Below are 22,065 nucleotides of genomic sequence, written 5' to 3'. Positions count from 1 at the left end.
GATCAGCTTAAATTCACTACTTGATACGCGTACCAAGTGTTCGGTGTAAACTAGAGCATTGAAGCCACTTTTATAATTTACTAAGTCGCCACGAGAGTCGTTGCGAACAGGTAATGCCTAGGGTGCGTTCGGGGAGACGCTATTAGCGCTATCAGCATCAGTTTATCCTTGTTCTACTTTTAATGAGTAATGAAGATGGACTGATGCTGGTAGCGCTAATAGCGTCTCCCCGAACGCACCCCTAAAGTTTCTATAAGGAAAGTTGTGCCAATACCGCTCTCGATTGTGATTGGCTCCGCCATTTTCCGTTAAACTTTCGGTAGTTTCTAGAGATACTATAACAGAGATTCGCCAATGTGCCGTCTTGGGGTAAAACCGGATATCGGATATGACGTTTTCGATGGCGGTTTATTTTGATTGTAAATGCAAGAATACAATATATATATATTTTTTTATTTGTAGTTATTGATATTTAATAATCGTGAACAAAATAAATATTAAAACACAATATATTTAAAAAAAAGGTTTAGGCATATTTTATTAATTTTCCCACGTAAGGTTAAGTAATATAAATTGATTATTAAGAAATTATATATTATTATATATAAATACATATTATGTATTATAAATATAATTTAAGCATTGTATTTAGACTCGTAGAAAAATATGTGCAACCTCAGGTTTCTCTCTGATTTTATATTCTATTTGGTAGACACGTAGACACTCTGTTTTCTTTTGACAGGTGACAGGTTAGGTCGGCTAGGCTTTCTCTGTCAGTTATATCTATCTTTCTCTCTCCGGTTATACCCCAAGCGACAGGAGCCAATCAGAAATCGTTAACGCATTGGCGAATCTCTGTTATAGGCCGGTATTTATAGTCAAATCTTATTTCAAGATCGTCTCAAGCAATGTCTTAAGATGCTAATACGGCTCTGTGATTGGTTGATGGCATCTTAAGACAGTACTTAAGATGATCTTAAATATAAGATCCGACTATGAATACCGGCCATAGAACGGGATTCATAGACCGATCTTAAGCTCAAGCATTGTCTTAAGTTTAGTTTCAAGCCGACTTGAGACTTACTTAACCAATGAAATAACAGCATTGACGTCTCAAGATCGTGCTTAAGCTGGAACTTGAATAAGATTCGACTATGGCCGGTATTCATAGTCAAATCTTATTTCAAGATCGTCTCAAGCAATGTCTTAAGATGCTAATACGGCTCTGTGATTGGTTGATGGCATCTTAAGACAGTACTTAAGATGATCTTAAATATAAGATCCGACTATGAATACCAGCCTATGAATTCCGGCCATAGCGTCCATAATACATTTGAGCATGCGCAGAGAGGGCAAGTATCATGATATACCTTTCTCTCTCGCACAGATCTTGGACTCACTTTCAGCGCTGGCATTCCTCCTCCACGTATATATACTCAAAGATTTTTTCTCATTCTAACTTCGCACCAACAATGTAGCAAAAAAGAACAGGCCACGCATTTTAAGACAAATGTTGGCGCGTAACTTGAGCTAGAAATATTAAATTCACAGAAAAATTATATTCAATACAAAAATACATTGCAGAATAAGTAATTTTATCTTTACCTTATAAGTAACATTTATTGATCAAATATATTTAATTCACTGTACTTACCAATAATGTACATATTCTATAATTTAATTTTTTTGTATTATATATTTTAAATTATATATTATATTAAATTTTGTATTAAATTCTTATATAAAATTTATATAGATTTTATTTTTATACATTTTTATTCTTAAATCTAAATTTTAAATAGATTACAATAAAATTTTTAATAAATAATTGTAATGAAATTCCACCACAGATATTTATACATATGTTTATACATACATAAATACTGTATGTATTATAAAGTAAATGTATAAGACTATCATATATATTATATATACACTAGCACATAGAAACATGCGAAAATGTATATATAATTGTAAAAACAATTTTGTATATGTATACATATATATTTTTATAACATAGAGCTAAATTGTATTATATTATCCGATCTTATCTCACACACACCACACACACACGAGCGTGCGCGCGCGCAGCGCTGCAATTTTTAATAGCATTTTTAATTTAACATGTATTAAATAATTTTACTATTTTTCTTGCATTAAGTGTTAAGATCATATAAAAGAATATTATGTATTTTTTAATTTTTGTTATTTAATTTACAATATTTTAAAAGAAAAAAAATTTACATACAGTTTGATTAATAAACAGCAAAATTAACTGATCAATTTAGAGCAACTTTCATCTCAAATTCGTTTCTATTGTAATTTATACTGCTACCAATGTAACAACTATTCTTTGCATGTACAAGGTATCGTTTACAAATCACTATTGTTTAAGCATAGCTAATTAAGTTATAAATAAAACTCATGCATGGTTTATATATACTGGCGCAAAAAAAAAACAAGACAAAAATTTTGACCGATTTTTAGGCAATCTTCAAAGTGATACAACTTTGCGAAAAAATCATCCAAATTACATGCATTTTTTTTTTAATTAAAGGGCAAAGACTCTACTTTGAGAATCCCTAGGCAAAAGTTTGATTTGTTAAGTGCAAACCTTTTGTATCGCATGAAAACCAAACATATTTTTTTTAACTGAAAAAAGTAAAAGTTTGTTATCATTTTTCACAAGTTTCTCGTTAAAATCTGACTAATATTAATCCAGATTCTTAAAGTTCATTCTTTTCTAAGCAATTTAAAAAAAAAATACATGTCGATACGATGTTTTTTGTTGATTGCACACGAGTTTGAAATTTGCACTGCATTTTAGGACATTTTAGCGAATAAATACGGTATTTTTTTAATATCATGAATTTTGGGAGCGTTCCCACTGAGCGCGTCACGCGTCGCGTCGTCCTTTGCGCCCAATCAAAACGTCTATTATATTTTATCATAATAAAATGGGATGTTTTGATTGAACGCGAAGGACGACGCGACGCGTGACGCGCTCGGTGGGAACGCTCCCTTTGAGTATCAATATGATATTGCACATTGATTTTATTCGTGTTTAACTTAATTATACCGCCGTCATCAAAGTGACCCGATGTGCACTACGTGGAGAATGACGATCGGATTTTGTACATCATGTGGTTCTGAAATTCATCCGTAGAAATTTGTACTTACTGATCTGAATATAACGGATAGCGGACGCACCAATTTCACTGAAGTCAACAGAAAATCACATTCCTCTATACTCATAAACCCATACATACACGTAAACATACATATACACATAATCATACCATAAAAAATAAAAGTTCAAATTTTATTTAAAAAAATCAGCCTTTTCAGGGCCATATGATGTACAAAATCCGACCGTCATTCTCCACATGATGCACATCGGGTCACTTTGATGACGGCGGTATGATTGAGTTAAACACGAATAAAATCAATGTGCAATATCATATTGATACTCAAAATTTATGATATTCAAAAAAATACCGTATTTATTCGCTAAAATACCCTAAAATGCAGTGCAACTTTTAAACTCGTGTGCAATCAACAAAAAACATCGTATCAACAAGTTTTTTTTTTAAATTGCTTAGAAAAGAATGAACTTTAAGAATCTGGATTAATGTTAGCCAGATTTTAACAAGAAACTTGTGAAAAATAATAACAAACTTTTACTTTTTTCAATTAAAAAAGAACATGTTTGGTTTTCATGCGATACAAAAGGTTCGCACTGAACAAATCAAACTTTCGCCTAGGGATTCTCAAAGTAGAGTCTTTGCCCTTTAATTAAAAAAAAATGCATGTAATTTGGATGATTTTTCGCAGTTGCATCACTTTGAAGATTGCCTAAAAATCGGTCAAAATTTTTGTCTCGTTTTTTTTTGCGCCAGTGTATAAAACGTCATAAATGTTTCTTTATATTTTTATATTATGTTAAATAAATTTTTAAGAGAAATTAAAAAAAAAAATTTTTAAGAAAACAGTACACATTACGATTTTTTCTGCTTATATGCTATTCAAAGCTAAAAGAAGTCAAGATTGAACATATTTTATTTCAATGGATTAAAAATATAAAAGTTTGAACTAACTAAACAGACTAGTATCTTGTATTATGTCTCGTATTTTAAAAAATTCTAACCTGCACTTTTACAAAACTATACTAAATAGTTTTTTCAAATAAGTGTGATTTTTCTTTTATAAAAAAATCATTCATAAAATGTAATCTTTTGGCGAATTATCAATTAACATGTTTTAAAATAATACCAATTACATTTCGACATATGGCAGAAAATTTTAGAAATAAATCTGCATAAAATAAAATAAAAATTAAGACTAACAAAATCAAAATAAAGGCTGTCTTATAAATGTTTAAATAATGTTGTAGAAAGTGCCTGGGGCACATAAATATTTAAGTATTATAACTTAAAAACAAAACCATCACAAAAATTTTGTTATTCTGAATAAAAATGCCTAAAACATTCATGAATATTTAAACATTTATAATTATTAAAAAAACAAGTTTTAATTCCAATTTTATTATTCTTAAGATTTTTGTCTTATCATTTACAGTCATTTTGTCTATCAGTTATCAATGAGTACTTTCCATTTAGTGACAATCGACACAAGTATCATTCTATCTTTGTTACTCATTGTACATAAAAAAAAGATAGAACGATGCTTGTGTCGACTTGTGTTACTAAGTAAAAAGCACCAAAATATACAAGATATCAATGACTATTTTGAAAAATATCCATTTAACTTGACTGCCAAATAAACATTTATGACGCTTAATGTATATCAATATTTTGCTCTTATTTTTTCTTCTTAACTTTCAAGTCTTTATTTTTCAAACTCCTGCGTGTTAGACCCCAAAATTCTTTGGGCCTTAAATTATTTTGCACCGCTGTAAACTTCCAACCGACGTGATGACGGCATCCCTTACAGATAGCTATTGTCCAAGCATATCTGAAATAATATACGTATTAGAAATCAAAGAAAATTTGCGTGTAATATCCAATCCCATATAGCACAAAAGATTGCAGAAACATTGCAGAAATATTTCAGACAATGTTATAACATTGCAACATCTTCAAAATACTGCAAAATATAACTGCAATATTGCTGTAACATTGTAGAAACGATAAAATGTATGTGTACACACACGCTTGCATGCACGCACGCACGCACGCACGCACCCCCCCCCCCCACACACACCACACCACACCACACACACACACACGTATATAAATGTGCAATATTGCTATTAGTAACGCATTATTGTAATACGTATTATATACAATGTGCACTATCATACAGGATGGCCGAAATTTTTTATATACTGCTACAAAATAGAGATAGAACGGACCAAACTGACAATGAGTAAAAAAGTTCTCTACCATTTTGCAATTTTCGTAATAGTTAGTCTTTAATTTTTGAAAAATAGTCGATTTGCCTGACCCACCTCCAAATACCGGCAAGTACGCGGCAGCGTGAGACGAGATAAAACCGCTCAGCGAGATGTGCGTCCGCGATTGCTAGAAAATTATTTAAGAAGCTTCCTAGCGACCGTGGATGCACGTCTCGCTAGGCGATCTTATCTCGCCTCGCGCTGCCGCGCACTTGCTGGTATTTAGCGGTGGGCTAGCCAAATCGGCTATTTTTTTAAATTAATGATTTGTTAACTATTACGAAAATTGCAAAATGGTAGAGGACTTTTCTACTCAGTTTGATCCGTTCTATCTCTATACAAGCGCTATGTAAAAAAATTTCAGCCACCTTGTATATATAATGTAATAATGTAATACGCGTTATGTTGTACTTCAAGTTTAGATTCACGCAGTTTCGCATTAGTGGCATAAAGTAATGTGATATTTTCTGAATTAAGAGCTTTTTTTTGTCAATGAGTTTATGCTTGTAAACAAACAAAATTTGCAAATTCATGGAAACATTTTTCTTGTGTTCATATTTACTCTTGTTCTTCAATAAACATGTTCAATTTTCTTTACAATGGTGTTTCCTTTTTTTCGAGCAAAAAAAGGATGTGTCAAAGAGTATCGCGAGTACAAAACTGCGAAAAATAGTTACAAATGTAATAATATTGTACTATTATATGTATTCAACAATATAATACATATTAATATATTATTAATAGTGCAACTGCAAATTGTTTTATCATTTTTGACATTTGCATATATGTCCTATAAATAGTTCATGATTTAAATATTTTTTAATCATAATTTCAGAAAGTCTTGAAGTTACATTAACTTGAAATTAAAATTTAGTGTCATTCACTGCTGTGAATACAAAATTATAAAATTAAATTGTATTTTAAATAAACAAATTGTTTAATTGCAGAAATTGTTACCACCAAGTATTAAAAAAAAAAGCTTTACATGATTAAGAATGGTAGACTTTTGCTTAAATGCAACAAAAATATAAAATTACTAGATGCGTATCAAATATAATATAAGACTCTTGTTTAAAATTGTTTGATAAATCAGAAGATGTACACGCATAAATAAATTTCTATTTTATTCATACATATAATTTTAGTTTATTTCTAAAATGTATTTAAAATACTATTGCAACATTATTTCAAATCATATATTACATATTTACATTTTAACTATGTTTCTAAAACATTACATTGCAATGTGCAAAATTGCAATGTTGATGCAGTATATCTACAAAATACTGTGCCATATGAGACATACTAGTCATGTTGCATTTTACCCTGGAAACCAACTATACTCTGTTGAAGGATCCGAATTGTTAAGTACAACTCCTTGAACATGATAAAAAGTTATAGTTTCATGTATAACACCACCGGGATTGACGTAAGTACCCTGCGGGCCTTCTTTATTCATTGGAAACATGTGTGACTGTCGCCCAATAAAGGATTCGCAATTAACACATACATATATTTTATCCTATAAATAACAGATATTGATATTAAAGACCGTATGCCAAAATGTATAATCTGATCATTATATAGCATGATAAAAAAATGGCGGATACTGATGTAGATCTCCTATAAATAACATTTTTCTATTTATCAGAAATTAAACATCACATATATACACTATATTAATATCAATAAAAACATGAGCTATTTGTCTGAGTAATGAAATAAATAAGAACTCATATGTTCTTATATCTTTATAATATTTAAAATGGTAAAAATGCCGAATAAGGAAATCAGCTCCAATAACCTTGACCTTGATTTTTTGTTTAATATAAGTTATTTATACAAAATATTTATTAAATTAATGTATATTGTAAAGACGAGATGGTCAAACCATTTTCCATCATTCCAATATATAAGCTTAACAAATATCTATTGTGCTTGTGTATTATTGTTTACGATTTCAAACCCAGTTTCATACGCGAAGAGATCGAAGACTAGCGAAACAACAGAAAGAAGGTCGCGAGCAAGGAGAAGACGCGCAGGCTAGCATTTGCGACGAGCTACGAAAATATTAATTTCCGCGATCCGTCCTATTTTGTAATTAAATTATTAAATATATCTGATAATAAATTATTAAATATATCTATTAGTTCTAACATCTCGGGTTTTTAATTTGGAATTCCATATCATCTCTGGATTAGCCTACAAAAGGAAAATATCTAAAGGCCTTTCATTTCAATGTAAAACATTTTTTATCAATAATACAATATCTTACACTGCCGCAAGACAATAACATGTAGCACGACTATATACAAAAATTAGATTAAATTAGACTTGTTTTTAATAGATTTTATATAGAAAAAAAACAAAATTTATGAATGTACAAACTATAAATTTTTTTTTAATCTTTTGATTGCCATTGTGGGTCCAAAAAATACATTAAAACAATAATTATTTAGTATAAAAAAGCCACCTCCAATTGACTTTGATGTATATTATCAAGGTCATGACCTAATAGAAGTATTAGCCGTCGTTCATTATCCATTATTAACAATAAGTGATTCATAAATACGATCTAAATTTTTGACAAAATTTTATGTAAAAAGTCATAAACCCATGCAGAACAATTATAGACCTTATTTTATTTTGTAAACACAATATAGAACACTTCGTGTAGAAGACAGGTCTAATTATTCTGTTCCACATTCCCGACTTTCCGTACAAAGCAAGGTTTACTTCCATTTTCCCGTTGTTTATAGCCCACGACTATAATTGTTCTATTCCATGCAGATTTTCGATTTTCCACCCAAAGTGAGATTCATCCTACATCTCCCGATGCTTACAGCCCAAGACGAGGTCTATATTTGTTCTGCTTTATTATACATGGGTTACAACTTTCTCCGCGAAGCAAGGATCCATCTCATACTCCCCATGTTTACGACTCAAGTAGAAGTTTATAATTGTTCTGTTCCACATAAGTGTCTGAATTTTGACTTTAAAATAAAGTTGATACATTTTAGAAATATTAACTTTTTTTATTTTCACTATTAGCTTTCAAATATTCGTGCGCGCGCGCGCGTGTGTGTGTGTGTGCGTGCGCGCGCGCGCGCGTGTGTGTGTGTGTGCGTGCGCGCGCGCGCGCGCGCGTTAATATGTTTTAAATGTCAATTTCAAAGTGAAGAAATATGCTTTTGTTTTCAATAAATTGTATCAACGTGTTATATTTTTTATGTTAATCGTTCATACTATATTTACTTTCTATATATACATATTCATCTTGTATTAATTCAATCAATTTGTGTGAATTGTGCAAAATAAATTAAATTTGACACAAAATTTTTTTATTCTGTGTACTATTTTACACATACCTCTACAAGATATTTTATTTCTCTTTGCAATCGAGAAATAGCACAATCATACGTTAACAACATGAGTCTCTCATTGTGATCCATTAGAATATTTTGTGCAACCCAGAAAGACAAATCTATTGGATCTTTAGGTACACTACCACCTCCTAAAATATAAATATAATTGTAACTTAACCTTTTGTTGAATAAATTGTGCAATTATAATAAATAGAGATTTTTTAGCATCACTGATTGCAAAAATCTAAAGTCGTAATCAAATCGAATTCTATATATATTAACAAAATTTAAAAAAATTAAAAATAATTTTTCTAAATTCTAAAATGTTATTGGTAAAATATATTTTTATTATAAAACTTTATTAAAAACTACTTTATATCTCAAGCAATTTTTTAAATATAACAAAAAAAGCCAAATAAATCATTCCATATATTATAAAAATAATTATATTTAAAAAATAATCATAAAGGTAATTTTATGCGGGAAAAGTCGTACAAGAATTGTTTTCGCACAACTATTTCCGCACGCTGATCATTTTCACATCTTTGCCTTTATTACTACACTCGCACCATATCACATGCATATCATCTCGTGATACGCATATGATAACTCGCAGAACTTGCATACTGACGATTCATCACTTATACGAATCTAGTTTTAGCTAACCTGTCAATTTGTGAGGACCCAAGGCATTCAAGGACCACACTTCAGTGCAGATAACAAAAAATAGCGTGTGCAACATATATGGATCAGCTATTTTCACTCGTGCGGGTGAACGCACTCGGAGAATAGTCGATCTTCCACACTTGTTACACTATTATCCACTTTTTCAAGAATAAATAGTAGATCCTACAGCTTTATTATAGAATTAGTGTAGATAAATATTACATCTATAAAATTTAACACTAGGTTATCACACCTCTTTTTTCGAACCGGACTATCACATGGATCCATGTGACTTAATACAATTTTCAATGAGTTACAGTTTAAAATAAAACGTTGAGGGGGAAAAAAATTCCAAAAGCCAGCAACTGGATGAGTATGCAAGAATTTATTGGGGATGATGTTAAAGACGTTGCAACACGAAAGCAGATAATATTATGTACATTGAATACGCATACGTTTCGACTCACAATTCGAGTTCTCTTCAGTGTAATAATATTTAAATTCAATAATATCTGTGATTGAAGTTACGTCATCTTTAATGGTGTAAAAATAGATATCAAAAGTGTAAAGAAGCTTCCTCGTAGTTAACCCGTTAACGCCCAAATGGCCATTTCATTTTTCTTGTTTTCAAGGTCAATTTTCAAACATGAAAAGATGAAATATTTTAATGAGAATAGTTTCCTATAGGTTTTGAGGTCGCTCTTCAAGATTCCGTTGTCAGAATTTTATTTTGTCAACGAAGAAATTCAGTGTCGCGCTTCAAACGGAAAAACTGCCGAAAAAAATCAGTATTTCTTTATGAAAAACATTAATTTCACATTTAAAATATTCTCGTGACGTGAAGATAAAGAAAAGAAAGGAAGGAGAGAAAATAGATTTTTAAAGCCTAAAAACACAATGGAATTGTGGAAACACATAACTAGAAAGAGAAAGAAAAGAACGAATAAGAAACAATATAAGTAAAGAAGGAAAATTTACTTGGTAAAACTATTAGATGGAAGAGTTGTAGGAGACAGGAGACAAGATGAAATATCGAAATAAAGGAGCAATGGATATTATTTTATTTTGATCTACATTGTACAGAAAAGTACAATGGTGTACCAAAACGCAGCATGTATCCGGAAACCATTTCTATTGAAAACACAACTTTTGTGAAACATTTTTTACGAAAATGTGTTATTTATAAGATATTCGAGATAAGCATTACAATGAAACATCCTGTATATCTGCTTTCAAATACTAGGAAAAGTGGCCACAATAAAATTACAGATTGAAGTGATATGATTTGGCAAAGGTTTGATTGCTGTCCACAGAAAAGACCTTTTGTTCCCTATATTTTGGGTATTGTCTTTTGTCTCGTTAGTTTTATAAAAATTATAAATTATTCATACATACATCATTCGATCATAATAGATTGTTTCAAAGAAAAAGTCAGATTATTATACCTTTATTTCAAATTAATTCAACTAATTTTTTCAATGTATATTCACGTTATTCAAGTATAAATATAAACCTTAGGAAATATAATAATATTAAATATGTTACACAACCTTATAAAATATGTAAAAATATAAACTGTGGATTGTAAGTTATTGACAATTAAGTTTCGAAAACTATAATTGATAACGTTAATTTTTTTATCGATCACAACTAGCAAATTAATTGTAAAAAATTACATTTACGACATTTCAACTTTTTCTTTAGATCCTATTCATGTATAATGGGTACACTATGTAATAAAAGATTAAATAAAATTGTAATAAATACTAAGATATTAGAATTTTATATATAAATTTTCAATACTTACTAGTTTCAAGAAATTGTAAATGCTGACGTATTCTAAAGGAGAGCCTTATAGGATCATATTGTCTATAAACCCAAGCTGGCCAAGCAGTTAGAGCAGCATCCAAGTTTTCTATTCTCTCTTGCTTTTTCAAGTCTTCTTCGGACTCAATAGAAATTCTTAAATGATCCAATGAAGTTAATCGTTGGTCCAAAAATGGTGGTTCAAGCGTTATTTCTGGTAATACTTTAACATTGGCCGAAATTTTATTGTTGTCCTGATTATAAATAATTAAAATATCAAATTATAATGAATATAGTATATCATAAAATGTTAAGATATTTACACAGATTTTCTAAAAATTTTCTAAAAATTTTTGGATTTTTTAGGAGTTTTATTCAAAATTCCAGATAAGATTTAAAAAATTTTTAATGTAGCTTTAAAATAAGTTTGTTATATTATATAGACTTTTTAATGTTTCTTCATACATTCAATGCAATTCATCATACAAAAAAACCCACTTCAAATATTAAATTATATAAGAAAATAAAATAATATAAACTAAATAATATACAACTGGCTGCAAGCTCACCAAAAGTACAGGACAATCGAATTTGAAAGAGTAGCACGTAGTTAGTATTTCAATAATATTTATACTTGAATTGAATAATGTATGCTATGTAACTAAAAAATGCCCCAAAAAATTGATATTAATACCTGGGTGAAATCATTTCATAGAAAAAAATAACTTTCTATAATTCATCCGATTCCTCATCGTTTGCACATTTAAAATTTTTGTTTGTTCTAGTAAAAAAATATTAATTAAACAAGTTCATATTATATATTATAATTGTAGGGGTCTTCTGTAATCCTGCTCAGATACCGGGTCTATGTAACAGTAGCGTAGTATAAGCCGAGCACGCTGACATGTCAAAACATGAATATCGGTTAGCGAAAAAGAATCGCAAAATGCGCGACTTCCTGTCTGCCCTAACGAATCGCGAGCAACCCCAGAAAAGTCCGGCAAATAAGATAAAGACGTAACAGAGATTGGTCGGCGAAAGCGGCCGAAAAATGTATATAAACGGCGACGAGCCAACACACACAAGCATGGGAGGATTCTCTCGGTGGCGCTTGAGCTGTGCAATTTTTAATGGGAAAATTCGCATCATATAATTGTTTTGACTATATTAATTTTGACCTAGCGCAAAACCTGAACTTGGCTAAAGAATTCCATTATTGTAGATACAACATAGAACATGTAAGTACATAGAAGTGACGCTTCTAAAATTTTCGATGAGCATGAGCATGACAACAATATTTCACAGTCAATGTCATATTCAAAATCTCAATCACCGTAAAACAAAACGCCATCAATTTACTCAGCATAAAAAATTAACGATTATTCTGCTTTCGCTAAGCAGCTTAAGAATAGCATTGGAATAATTTCTATCTAAAATTTCTTGGCAATTAAGTAAAAATTCAATTTAAATTTGTAAAAAATTTTGATTTAAAAAAATTTGCGATCAATAAAAAATAAGAATTATAAATTTCATACTTACTTCCTCCCGGAAGATAAAAATATTACTGTTGTGTGTGTTCTAAAAGGACTACCTCTTATTTCAACTAATACAATACAGGAAGAATTAAATTCATTAGATTTTCAAATTAATTCATGCTCATAACTAAATCAAAATTCTATCCATTAAGCGCTCTACAAAATAAATTTAAGTGCTAAATATACTCTTACTCAACTTAGGAAAATACAATTTTTATTTAATTTATGTGTCTACTAAGAAAAATTTATTAATAATAAGCCTGCTTTACAATGTTTTCGTTGTCAAGAATTCGGGCATACCTTATTTAATTGTTACTAATTCCCTAAGTGCGTTAAGTGTATAAGGACATCTTACCACCGAATATAACAAGACTATAGATATACCAGCCAAGTACCGTAATTGCTTTGGTGATCATCCGGCAAGCTTTATTGGTTACCCATCATTTATTAAGTTTTTTGACAAACAATACCCCAATAAAAAAACTTCCAAAATGCATGCTTATGCTTATCTGGATAATTTAGACATAAAAAAGTCAAATACCAACATTGGCAAATCACCTTCTTATGGGTTCTTTTCTGTTGCCTTTCAAAAATTTTAAAGCTGCTGAATCATTTAGCTTATCTCATGCTAACCAAACTTATGCATTCAAATATTCTCATGATAATAATGCTAGTTATTATAAAGCATTAGATAACATGATTTTTATGATTTATTTTTTAATTCTTTAATTACTAAAATTCGCAAATTGAATTAATTGATAAACATTAAAAACATGCTATCAATTGTTAGAAATCTCAATGTTAAATTAGCGGAATGTAAAGATTTGATAAATTACAAGCTTTTATCAAAGTAGCTAATTTTATAACGTAACTAAAATGTTGACCTCAAACAAACAAATTAAGATTTGCCTGTGGAATGCCATTAATCTTACTCGACTATTAATGACGGGATATCCCATCAAAACAAAAAGTGACCCAAACTTATTTATTTTTAGGTAATTAAATTGTTTCAAAAATAACAACTTTTATTGTTATTATTCCAACTGTTTCAAACTTTTTCAATAAGTCAATGTATAATTTAAAAGTGAAATAAATATGTTTTATATAAAAAGACTAACCTGTGAAATAATACGTAATATTTTAAAACGTTGCCTGCCCTTTGCTTTTAAACGAAACTCTCGTCGACCCTGATCCAACCATATACCTCCATCCGTGTATTCATAAATCTCGGCAGTTGTTCCTATTCGTTCCATTTCTGGATAACCGTAACATACGACACCAAAAGTGCGATCGTTTTGTATACAATTCTGTAACATCTCTATAGTCTGTGTGCCAAAAACTGTCATGGGCAATGTTTGTCCGGGAAATAACACAGACTGTTTAACTAATAATGGTAGATTCATATAAATGCCATCATCCAGTATAGTTCTTCCTCTCACTTCCTCTAAATTTTGTCCTAAATACTACACAAAATATACTCGATTATTTTATAGACTTTACGTTACAAATTAGTATTACTAAAAAATTGCATTAAAATGTTATTAGTATTCTTAATTTTTCAAATAAATTTTTAAGAACTTGTTTTTTCACTTTTATCCTAAAAGTACAGAAAAATATAATTGTAATATATAAGTATTAATATTAATAATTTTAGAAAAATAGAATAAAGAAACAACTGAGGTTTCCACCTTTTTCCAAAAAATATACGACTGTAATAAGATAACTGATGTGCGTTCTTAATTTTTTTAAAAAATATAATTGAAAAACCTTTTTATTCTGTCTTTATTCTAAAAATACAATTGGTAGTGACAATAAACTTTATTGATGAATTATTTACTTATTAGAAATTTTAAATTTTAAAAAACGTAAAATTGATTGATATAAAGGACAATATTATTTTGATATTTTTAAAATAACAATATGGCTAGCAAAGCTTTTTCCCCAAAATTTCAGAAAATATTCCTGGGCTAAAAAAACAATGTTATTTTTAAAACACTAGAACAACACAGGCGCGCGCTACGCGCGCGCTATTTAGTTTTTTACTTTTTAAAAGTAACAATTGCAATAATAATTATCCTTTCTAAAAAAGGGCATGGCATCGATACTCGCATCTCTCGAAGTATTGTTGTCGCTTTTCCGCAATGCCGATTAAACGTGTGTGAAGTTAGCATCTCAAAATTTAGCATCTCAAAAAATACTGCAGAATTACTTGCATCCAGCATAGTTCTACAGTTCTTGATAAGTTTCAACAATAGTTACGTTGAATTACGTATTTTAAATAAATTTTTATAAATGAGATGCTAACTTCCAAAATCACATAATAGCATCTCACCGTATTTCGAATATACGACACACATACGACCATAATATGTTTAAAAAATGTTTCAATTAATTATATCGCCGGAACTCTTTAGAAAATTATTATACGCGTCCGGAACTATATGAAAACTGCGTTAAAATAAATAGAACTGTCGATATTCGACCAGCATCTCACGTCTAGCCCTCAAAATTCAAGTTTTCCGGGCAAAATAATTGTTTAAAAACTGTTTTAATTAATTATACCACCGGAACTCTTTAGAAAATTATTGTACGCGTCCGGAACAATATGAGAACAGCGTTAAAATAAATAGAACTGTCGATATTCGACCAGCATCTCACGTCTAGCCCTCAAAATTCAAGTTTTCCGGGCAAAATAATTGTTTAAAAACTGTTTTAATTATTTATATTACCGAAACTCTTTAGAAAATTATTGTACGCGTCCGCATCTATATGGGAATTGCGTTAAAAGAAATAAAACTGTCGATATTCAACCAGCATCTCATGTCTAGACCTATAAATATAAGTTTTCCATTTAGATAGTTGTTGAAAAATACTTTTAAAATTTTTTAATTAATTAATTTTGTCTATCTGAGATGCCAGTTACACCAAATCCACGTGCGCAGACGTACACGCATATATACGTATGTTTTGTAACAAAAAATTATTTTTTCATTAATTTAATCATCAGAACTATTGATAGGACGTCTCTAAACGATAGAACTCTATAGATTTAGTCTTCTCTGTGGTCGTATATTCGAAATACGGTGAGATGCTATTATGTGATTTTGGAAGTTAGCATCTCATTTATAAAAATTTAATTAAAATAGATAATTCAACGGAACTATTGTTGAAACCTATCAAAAACTGTAAAACTATGCTGGATGCAAGTAATTCTGCAGTATTTTTATGAGATGCTAAACTTTGAGATGCTAACTTCACACACGTTTAATCGGCATCGCGGAAAAGCGACAACAATACTTCGAGAGATGCGAGTATCGATGCCATGCCCCCCTTTTTTAGAAAGGATTAGAAAATATATACTTACAGAATGTGCTGCTGGTAATGTCACATCAAATGTGTTTTCTGAGGGCACTGGTATGTCTTCCATGTTAGCTTCTAATCTATTACTCGATAAGTCTGTGAATGTATTATAATTCATTATATACATTATATCTTTTTTATTAAATAATGTTAATGATATATCAAATAATGTATACTAAACGATTATATATATATAGATAAAGATGATCTCAAATTTCATATGTGGATTCCGTGAAATGACTCATACATACACACACACACACACACATATATATATATATATATATATATATATATATATATATATAAGTTAGTTATAAGCATAAAAAATATTAAGTTAGTTATCAAAAAATAATTTAAATAAATAACTAAAGATACTTTGTATGTTATATTAAAGTAATATAAAATATTACTTCAAAGTATGTAGAATAATTAGGAGAGTCATATTATGTAAAAAATCGTACTTTAAAAATTGTACGACTTCATTTTTTGCAAGTCCAACGTTTCACCAATACTTTTAAAAAGCCTCAAAATGCACAAAATACAAGAGTACCCATACAAAATTAACTGCTGCATCAACTATAGTCAATCATCAAAATAATCGTCTATTTATCTATAAATATGCTCTTAAAATATTCACGTCCCAAATTTTTTGTTCAATATTTAACTTGTGCAACTCATTTATCAATTATTAATACGCGCACGTAAGAGTAAACTATCTTAAAAAATAAATGTTGAGCAAAAAATTCGAAACTTGAATATTTTAAAAATAAATAAATAGAGGAGTATTTAATACCATAGTCGATGTAGCAATTTATTTCTTTAACGTAGTTTACTCTTGCGTGCGCGCATTAAGAATTAAGTTGTTCAAGTTAAATATTGAGCAATAAATTCGGGACCAGGATATTTTAAGAGCAGATAAATGGGCGATTATTTTGACACCATACTCAATGTAATTTATTTTTTTTAAGCTAATTTACTCTTGCGTGAGCGCATTATCAATTGAGTTGCACAAGTTAAATATTAAGGGAGTTCCGCTGCTAAATCAAAATGAACAGATTTTCATGAAATTTTGTAGACAAGTTAATTAGTAATATAAATTGACTGTCAAAATTTTAGAAAGCTGAACTAGCTAATTATTTAGATATTAAATATTTTATTAACATGGGAATCGATGAATTTTCTGGATTTTTCAGTTTTTATTGTAGTATTAAACATAGAAGTAATAAACAAATGTTAGTAAAGCTTTATAACAATACATCTTAAATGTCCGGAAAAGTACTGTTAAATTTTTGAAATTCGCTCATTTGAGTGAAATAATAAGATAAAAAAAGTTTACAATAATCAAAGTAATACAGCACGTGTGGTAAATGTGTGCTAGTAATATAACATAAATTTCAAATTGTTGTATTTAGTTATCTAGGGTGGTATAATAGTAAAAAATGTTTATTCTCAATTTTAAAAAAAAATTATTTCAGTAATGAAAGTAGTACTTTATAGCCAAATTTTTTCTTATATTTACCATTATTAACTTTAGATCATATACAGCAAAAAAAAAGAAAGCAATAAAATGGTCATTTGAATATTTTTCTTCACCCCTGTGCCATTTGTTGTGCCGGGCCTGAGCAGAAAAACTCTCTTAAAAGTAGCTAACTTAAGCTAAAAATGTGGGACCAGGATATTTTAATACTAGATAAATAGACGATCATTTTGATACCATAGTCGATGTAGCAGTTAATTTTTGGAGGGTACTTTGCTCTTGTATTTTTGTAAATTTTAAGGCTTTTTGAAGGTATTATGCAAGCTAAATATTTTAAAATTGTTTATTTTACGAGTATTTGATTGAAGAAATACTTTACAAGTTGTCGTGATATTGTTAGCTTCTTATTTTTAACCATTTTTTCTTATATCGTTGCGGTACGATGGTTTTAAGTACTGATAGTTTGATAACTGTTCAATATTTTTGATATGTTTGTTTATGCTTTTTTTTATTAGTGGTGTGCTACCGTCACGTGAACTTAGCACCCCCACTTTTGATCTTAATCACCTGCAAACGGGTCTAAGCAAAAAATTCGGAACTAGGACAGAAAATTAGCAGATAATTAGCAAAAAATTATGCGGTATTTCCAAACTTTTTTTGTGGTAGAGGTGCTACGTTCACTGACGTTATAAATCTATAAAAAAATATATTTATCTTAAAAATATTTATAGAAAAATATAATACTTTACTTTTTACTAATTTTTAATCATTTTTAATAATTAATCTCTTACAATTCACGTAATATTTTGCTATAAGTATAATTTGTACTAAAATATATTCAACAATATTTCGTTATATATTCAATAATTTCTCTTATCAATAATTATCCATTTCCATGTTTTTATTTCAATTACTCTTAACCATTTTTTTCAGTAATTTGTTTCTACTATTATTATAGAAACAAAAAATCCTCTAACAAGGATATCCCAACATCTGCTAACTCTACTTTTAAATGAGCTATAGTGCATTTGAAAAGAGAGGTGAAAAGCAAAAACCATGTTTTGAGTTTTGGGTGAATGGGCCTTAGTTTCTGTGAAAATTGCATTTAAATATGTGCATTTTCGGCCAGTAAATACAATGGAAAGCTACTTCTTAGCATAAAGCGCAGTGGCCGTGGGTGCTAAGTGCACGCCTGTTTCGTTGCTATCCGTGCGAGCTGCATTTGAAACCAGTTGTGATAAATTTTTTTAGTCTGTATCCAAATTAAGTTTATTTCTTTTATTTTTTGAAATAAAAACTTTTTTTGCAGTATTAACAAATTTTTGTTATTAAATATAATAAAAAATAATACATTTTTATTATAAAATTCTGACATTCTTGTACAATGTCGTGTTTATTTTTTAAACACTGCAATTCATGCCGAGAAGTAGCTTTTCATTGTACTTACCTTACTAGCCAAAAATGCACATATATGTGGCCTGTTCTTTTTCGCTGCACTGTTGCAATAAGTTAGAGTGAGAAAAAATATATTTGTCTTACTCTAACCTGTTGCACTAGTGCAGCGATGCAGCAAAAAAGAACAAGCCATTAGATGTAATTTTCTCAGAAACGAAAGCCCATTCACCCAAAAACCAAAACATGGTTTCTGTTTTTACACCTTCCCTTTTGAATGTACTATGGCTTATTCAAAAGTAGAGTTAGCAGATGTAGATTGGCATCTCCTTGTAAGATGTAAAATATATCAGGAAATATACCTAATTCAACTGTGCTTACATCCGACCAGTTTTCATGATCCTCATCTAAGCCACTGTGCGGAGATTCTGCAAACAGTTTAATTTCAACACTGGATACTTAAACAGTAAAACACAAGTATGCCAATACCATTTTTTTATATTTATATATGTCACAAATGTTATTATCTATAAATCAAACAAATTATTGCAAACTAGAATTGTCAGTACAATTTTGTGTAAGATAATATTTATACATTTAAAATTTTTGAAATTATAAACAAACTTATACACTTAGATTTATAAGCATGTACATATACACATGCACACGTGTGTGTATGTATATGCATCATTACAATCAATTTAATTGATAGTATTATTTATCATTTTGGTTTACGATTGTGCTTAAAGTCTGACAATCCATATTAACATACACTTATAAGAAATATTTAATATATTTCAGAAGTAATATTTGAAATATTATTGAGCATCAAGATTAATCCGCTTTGATCGGAAAATAATATTTTCTTTCCTTCTTAATTGTTATTTACATATCAATTTAAATTTTACCTTATCCTATACACGTATATACCTTTTGTAACTTTATGTATATTTTGTATTGTGTCAAATAACTCGATTTCAAAAACGTACCTACTATAGGTATATCGCCGTAATCACTTTGTTCGGTGTCGTAATCCTCATCAATGTCCATTATTACTTATTAAATTAGGGTACAATAATCCGTTCTATTCGTAAATACACAACCGTGTGACACAGTGGGACATGTACTAACACGTATGTATTTTGAGATGTTACATTGTTTTCTGACGTCAGGGGGTCTATTCTTGAAACGAGGACCCTAGAGGTCTGTTCGCGTCACACATGCCCCAACATGCTCCTATTCACCCCAACGCACTCCAATACGTTGATTCCGATGACGCCAACCTATTAGAATGCGTTGGAGTGAGTAGGAGCATGTCGGGGCATGGCGACGCGAACAAACCACAGATGTCGTATGCGATATTGGGTGCGTTCCATTTCACGCATAGACCGCATGAGACAACGCATCGCATGAGCGCATGATGGCTCTCGCACACTAGACGCGATAAGCGACGAGCGATGAGCGATATCCAATAAGAGTTCTGCTTTTTCCAACATGGCGATGAAATGTTCGAAAATGTAGAGCTCTCATTGGACCATAACATAAAGGGCCATCTACAATGGAGAGTCGTAGGCCGTAGCAGTAGTCGTAGAAAATGTCTCCACTTCGTATTGCTTTACTGTTTAAAGCCTACAGCAGACATTGAGCCAATTCATTGCGTGCTTACGATGAGCGTTGGGGCATTTGGAATTAGTTTTTGGGCGCCTTTCTTTGATGGCCGGCTTGTATGTTATTGCTACGTCGTTTTTATTCTAGACAGCATTGCCGTAGTTTTAGTGCTGTTACGGCTAAAACACTCCATTGTAGATGGCCCTTAAGGTTTTGACGCGTCGGATTGGGTGACCATAACCGTAACCTGCCGTAACTAATGGTTTGTTCGCGTCGCCATGCTCCGACATGCTCCTACTCACTCCAACGCATTCTAATAGGTTGGCGTCATCGGAATCAACGTATTGGAGTGCGTTGGGGTGAATAGGAGCATGTTGGGGCATGTGACGCGAACAGACCCTAAAGACCTATATGGTTTGTTCGCGTCGCCATGCCCCGACATGATCCTACTCACTCCAATGCATTCTAATAGGTTGGCGTCATCGGAATCAACGTATTGGAGTGCGTTGGGGTGAATAGGAGCATGTCGGAGCATGTGACGCGAATAGACCCATAATCAAAGATGCGCCAATGGCCCCCCACCATGACTGCTATCCACCATCTTGTACCCATACGGTGACTACATCGACATATAGAATGGACTGAGCATTGCGATAGGTTAGCGCGCGCCTGCTTTAGAGTGAGAGGTACTACACCTGAGGCCTATGTTTGTCTCTTTTGCAAGCTTCTGATTTGTTATTTCGTCCCCCTCCATTCACGGAGGAGGACGAAATAACAAATCAGAAGCTTGCAAGAGAGACAAACATAGGCCTCAGGTGTAGTACCTCTCACTCTAAAGCAGGCGCGCGCTTGCCTATCGCAATGCTCAGTCCATTCTATATGTCGATGGGTGACTAGTTGGGGGCTGGGGCCGGGGGCTGGGGTCTGGGGCTGGGGTCTGGAGTAATGGAGATAGTAAACAATGCAAACCTGCTCCAAGTTGTACGCAGCCATATAACAGATGCAAATTTAATTTTTCTTGTTCTTCCTGAGTGTACCGTCAAAATATAGTGACTCTCGAGAGTGCAGAGATTGAATTACCTTATAATTTCTGATACATATTCCTTTAACCTATACTGCTCAACACAGAGCACTTTCCCCTCTTTCTCGCCCAGCGTGGGTACGCAATGGCGGATAAACCATGTGATTCAAGTGACCAATCAAAATTGTGTTCGCCATTGGCGAATCTTTGATTATAGGTCTTTAGCCGTAATCGGCTAATTCAAGTACGTGATTGATCGAAACCTTAAGGGCCATCTACAATGGAGTGTTTTAGCCGTAACAGCACTAAAACTACGGCAATGCTGTCTAGAATAAAAACGACGTAGCAATAACATACAAGCCGGCCATCAAAGAAAGGCGACCAAAAACTAATCCCGAATGCCCCAACGCTCATTG

The 22,065-nt window shown here is 31.1% G+C and overlaps 1 protein-coding gene across 4 annotated transcripts; it reads right to left on the bottom strand.

Moving 5' to 3' along the window:
* Positions 1-4,044: 4,044 nt before the first annotated feature.
* On the bottom strand, positions 4,045-20,215 carry LOC105829663 (protein cereblon). 4 transcript variants are annotated; one of them, XM_036290172.1, is made up of 8 exons: positions 20,010-20,215; positions 19,383-19,448; positions 16,153-16,244; positions 13,907-14,251; positions 11,255-11,507; positions 8,785-8,930; positions 6,742-6,938; positions 4,045-4,974 (listed from the first exon to the last, which is right to left on the bottom strand). In XM_036290172.1, exons 1-8 carry the CDS (start codon positions 20,068-20,070, stop codon positions 4,821-4,823), a joined length of 1,314 nt encoding a protein of 437 aa, XP_036146065.1. In that variant the 5' UTR covers positions 20,071-20,215; the 3' UTR covers positions 4,045-4,820. The 4 variants fall into 4 exon arrangements, with proteins under 4 accessions (XP_036146065.1, XP_036146067.1, XP_036146068.1 ...); XM_036290174.1 differs by having other exon boundaries at positions 19,402-19,448; XM_036290175.1 differs by having other exon boundaries at positions 19,402-19,448; positions 20,014-20,215.
* Positions 20,216-22,065: the final 1,850 nt, after the last annotated feature.

Source organism: Monomorium pharaonis, chromosome 7, assembly GCF_013373865.1.
Source record: "Monomorium pharaonis isolate MP-MQ-018 chromosome 7, ASM1337386v2, whole genome shotgun sequence".
Taxonomy (NCBI): domain Eukaryota; kingdom Metazoa; phylum Arthropoda; class Insecta; order Hymenoptera; family Formicidae; genus Monomorium; species Monomorium pharaonis.
The sequence above is the reverse complement of the archived record's forward strand: the minus strand, read 5'-3'. Positions and strand labels throughout refer to the sequence as shown.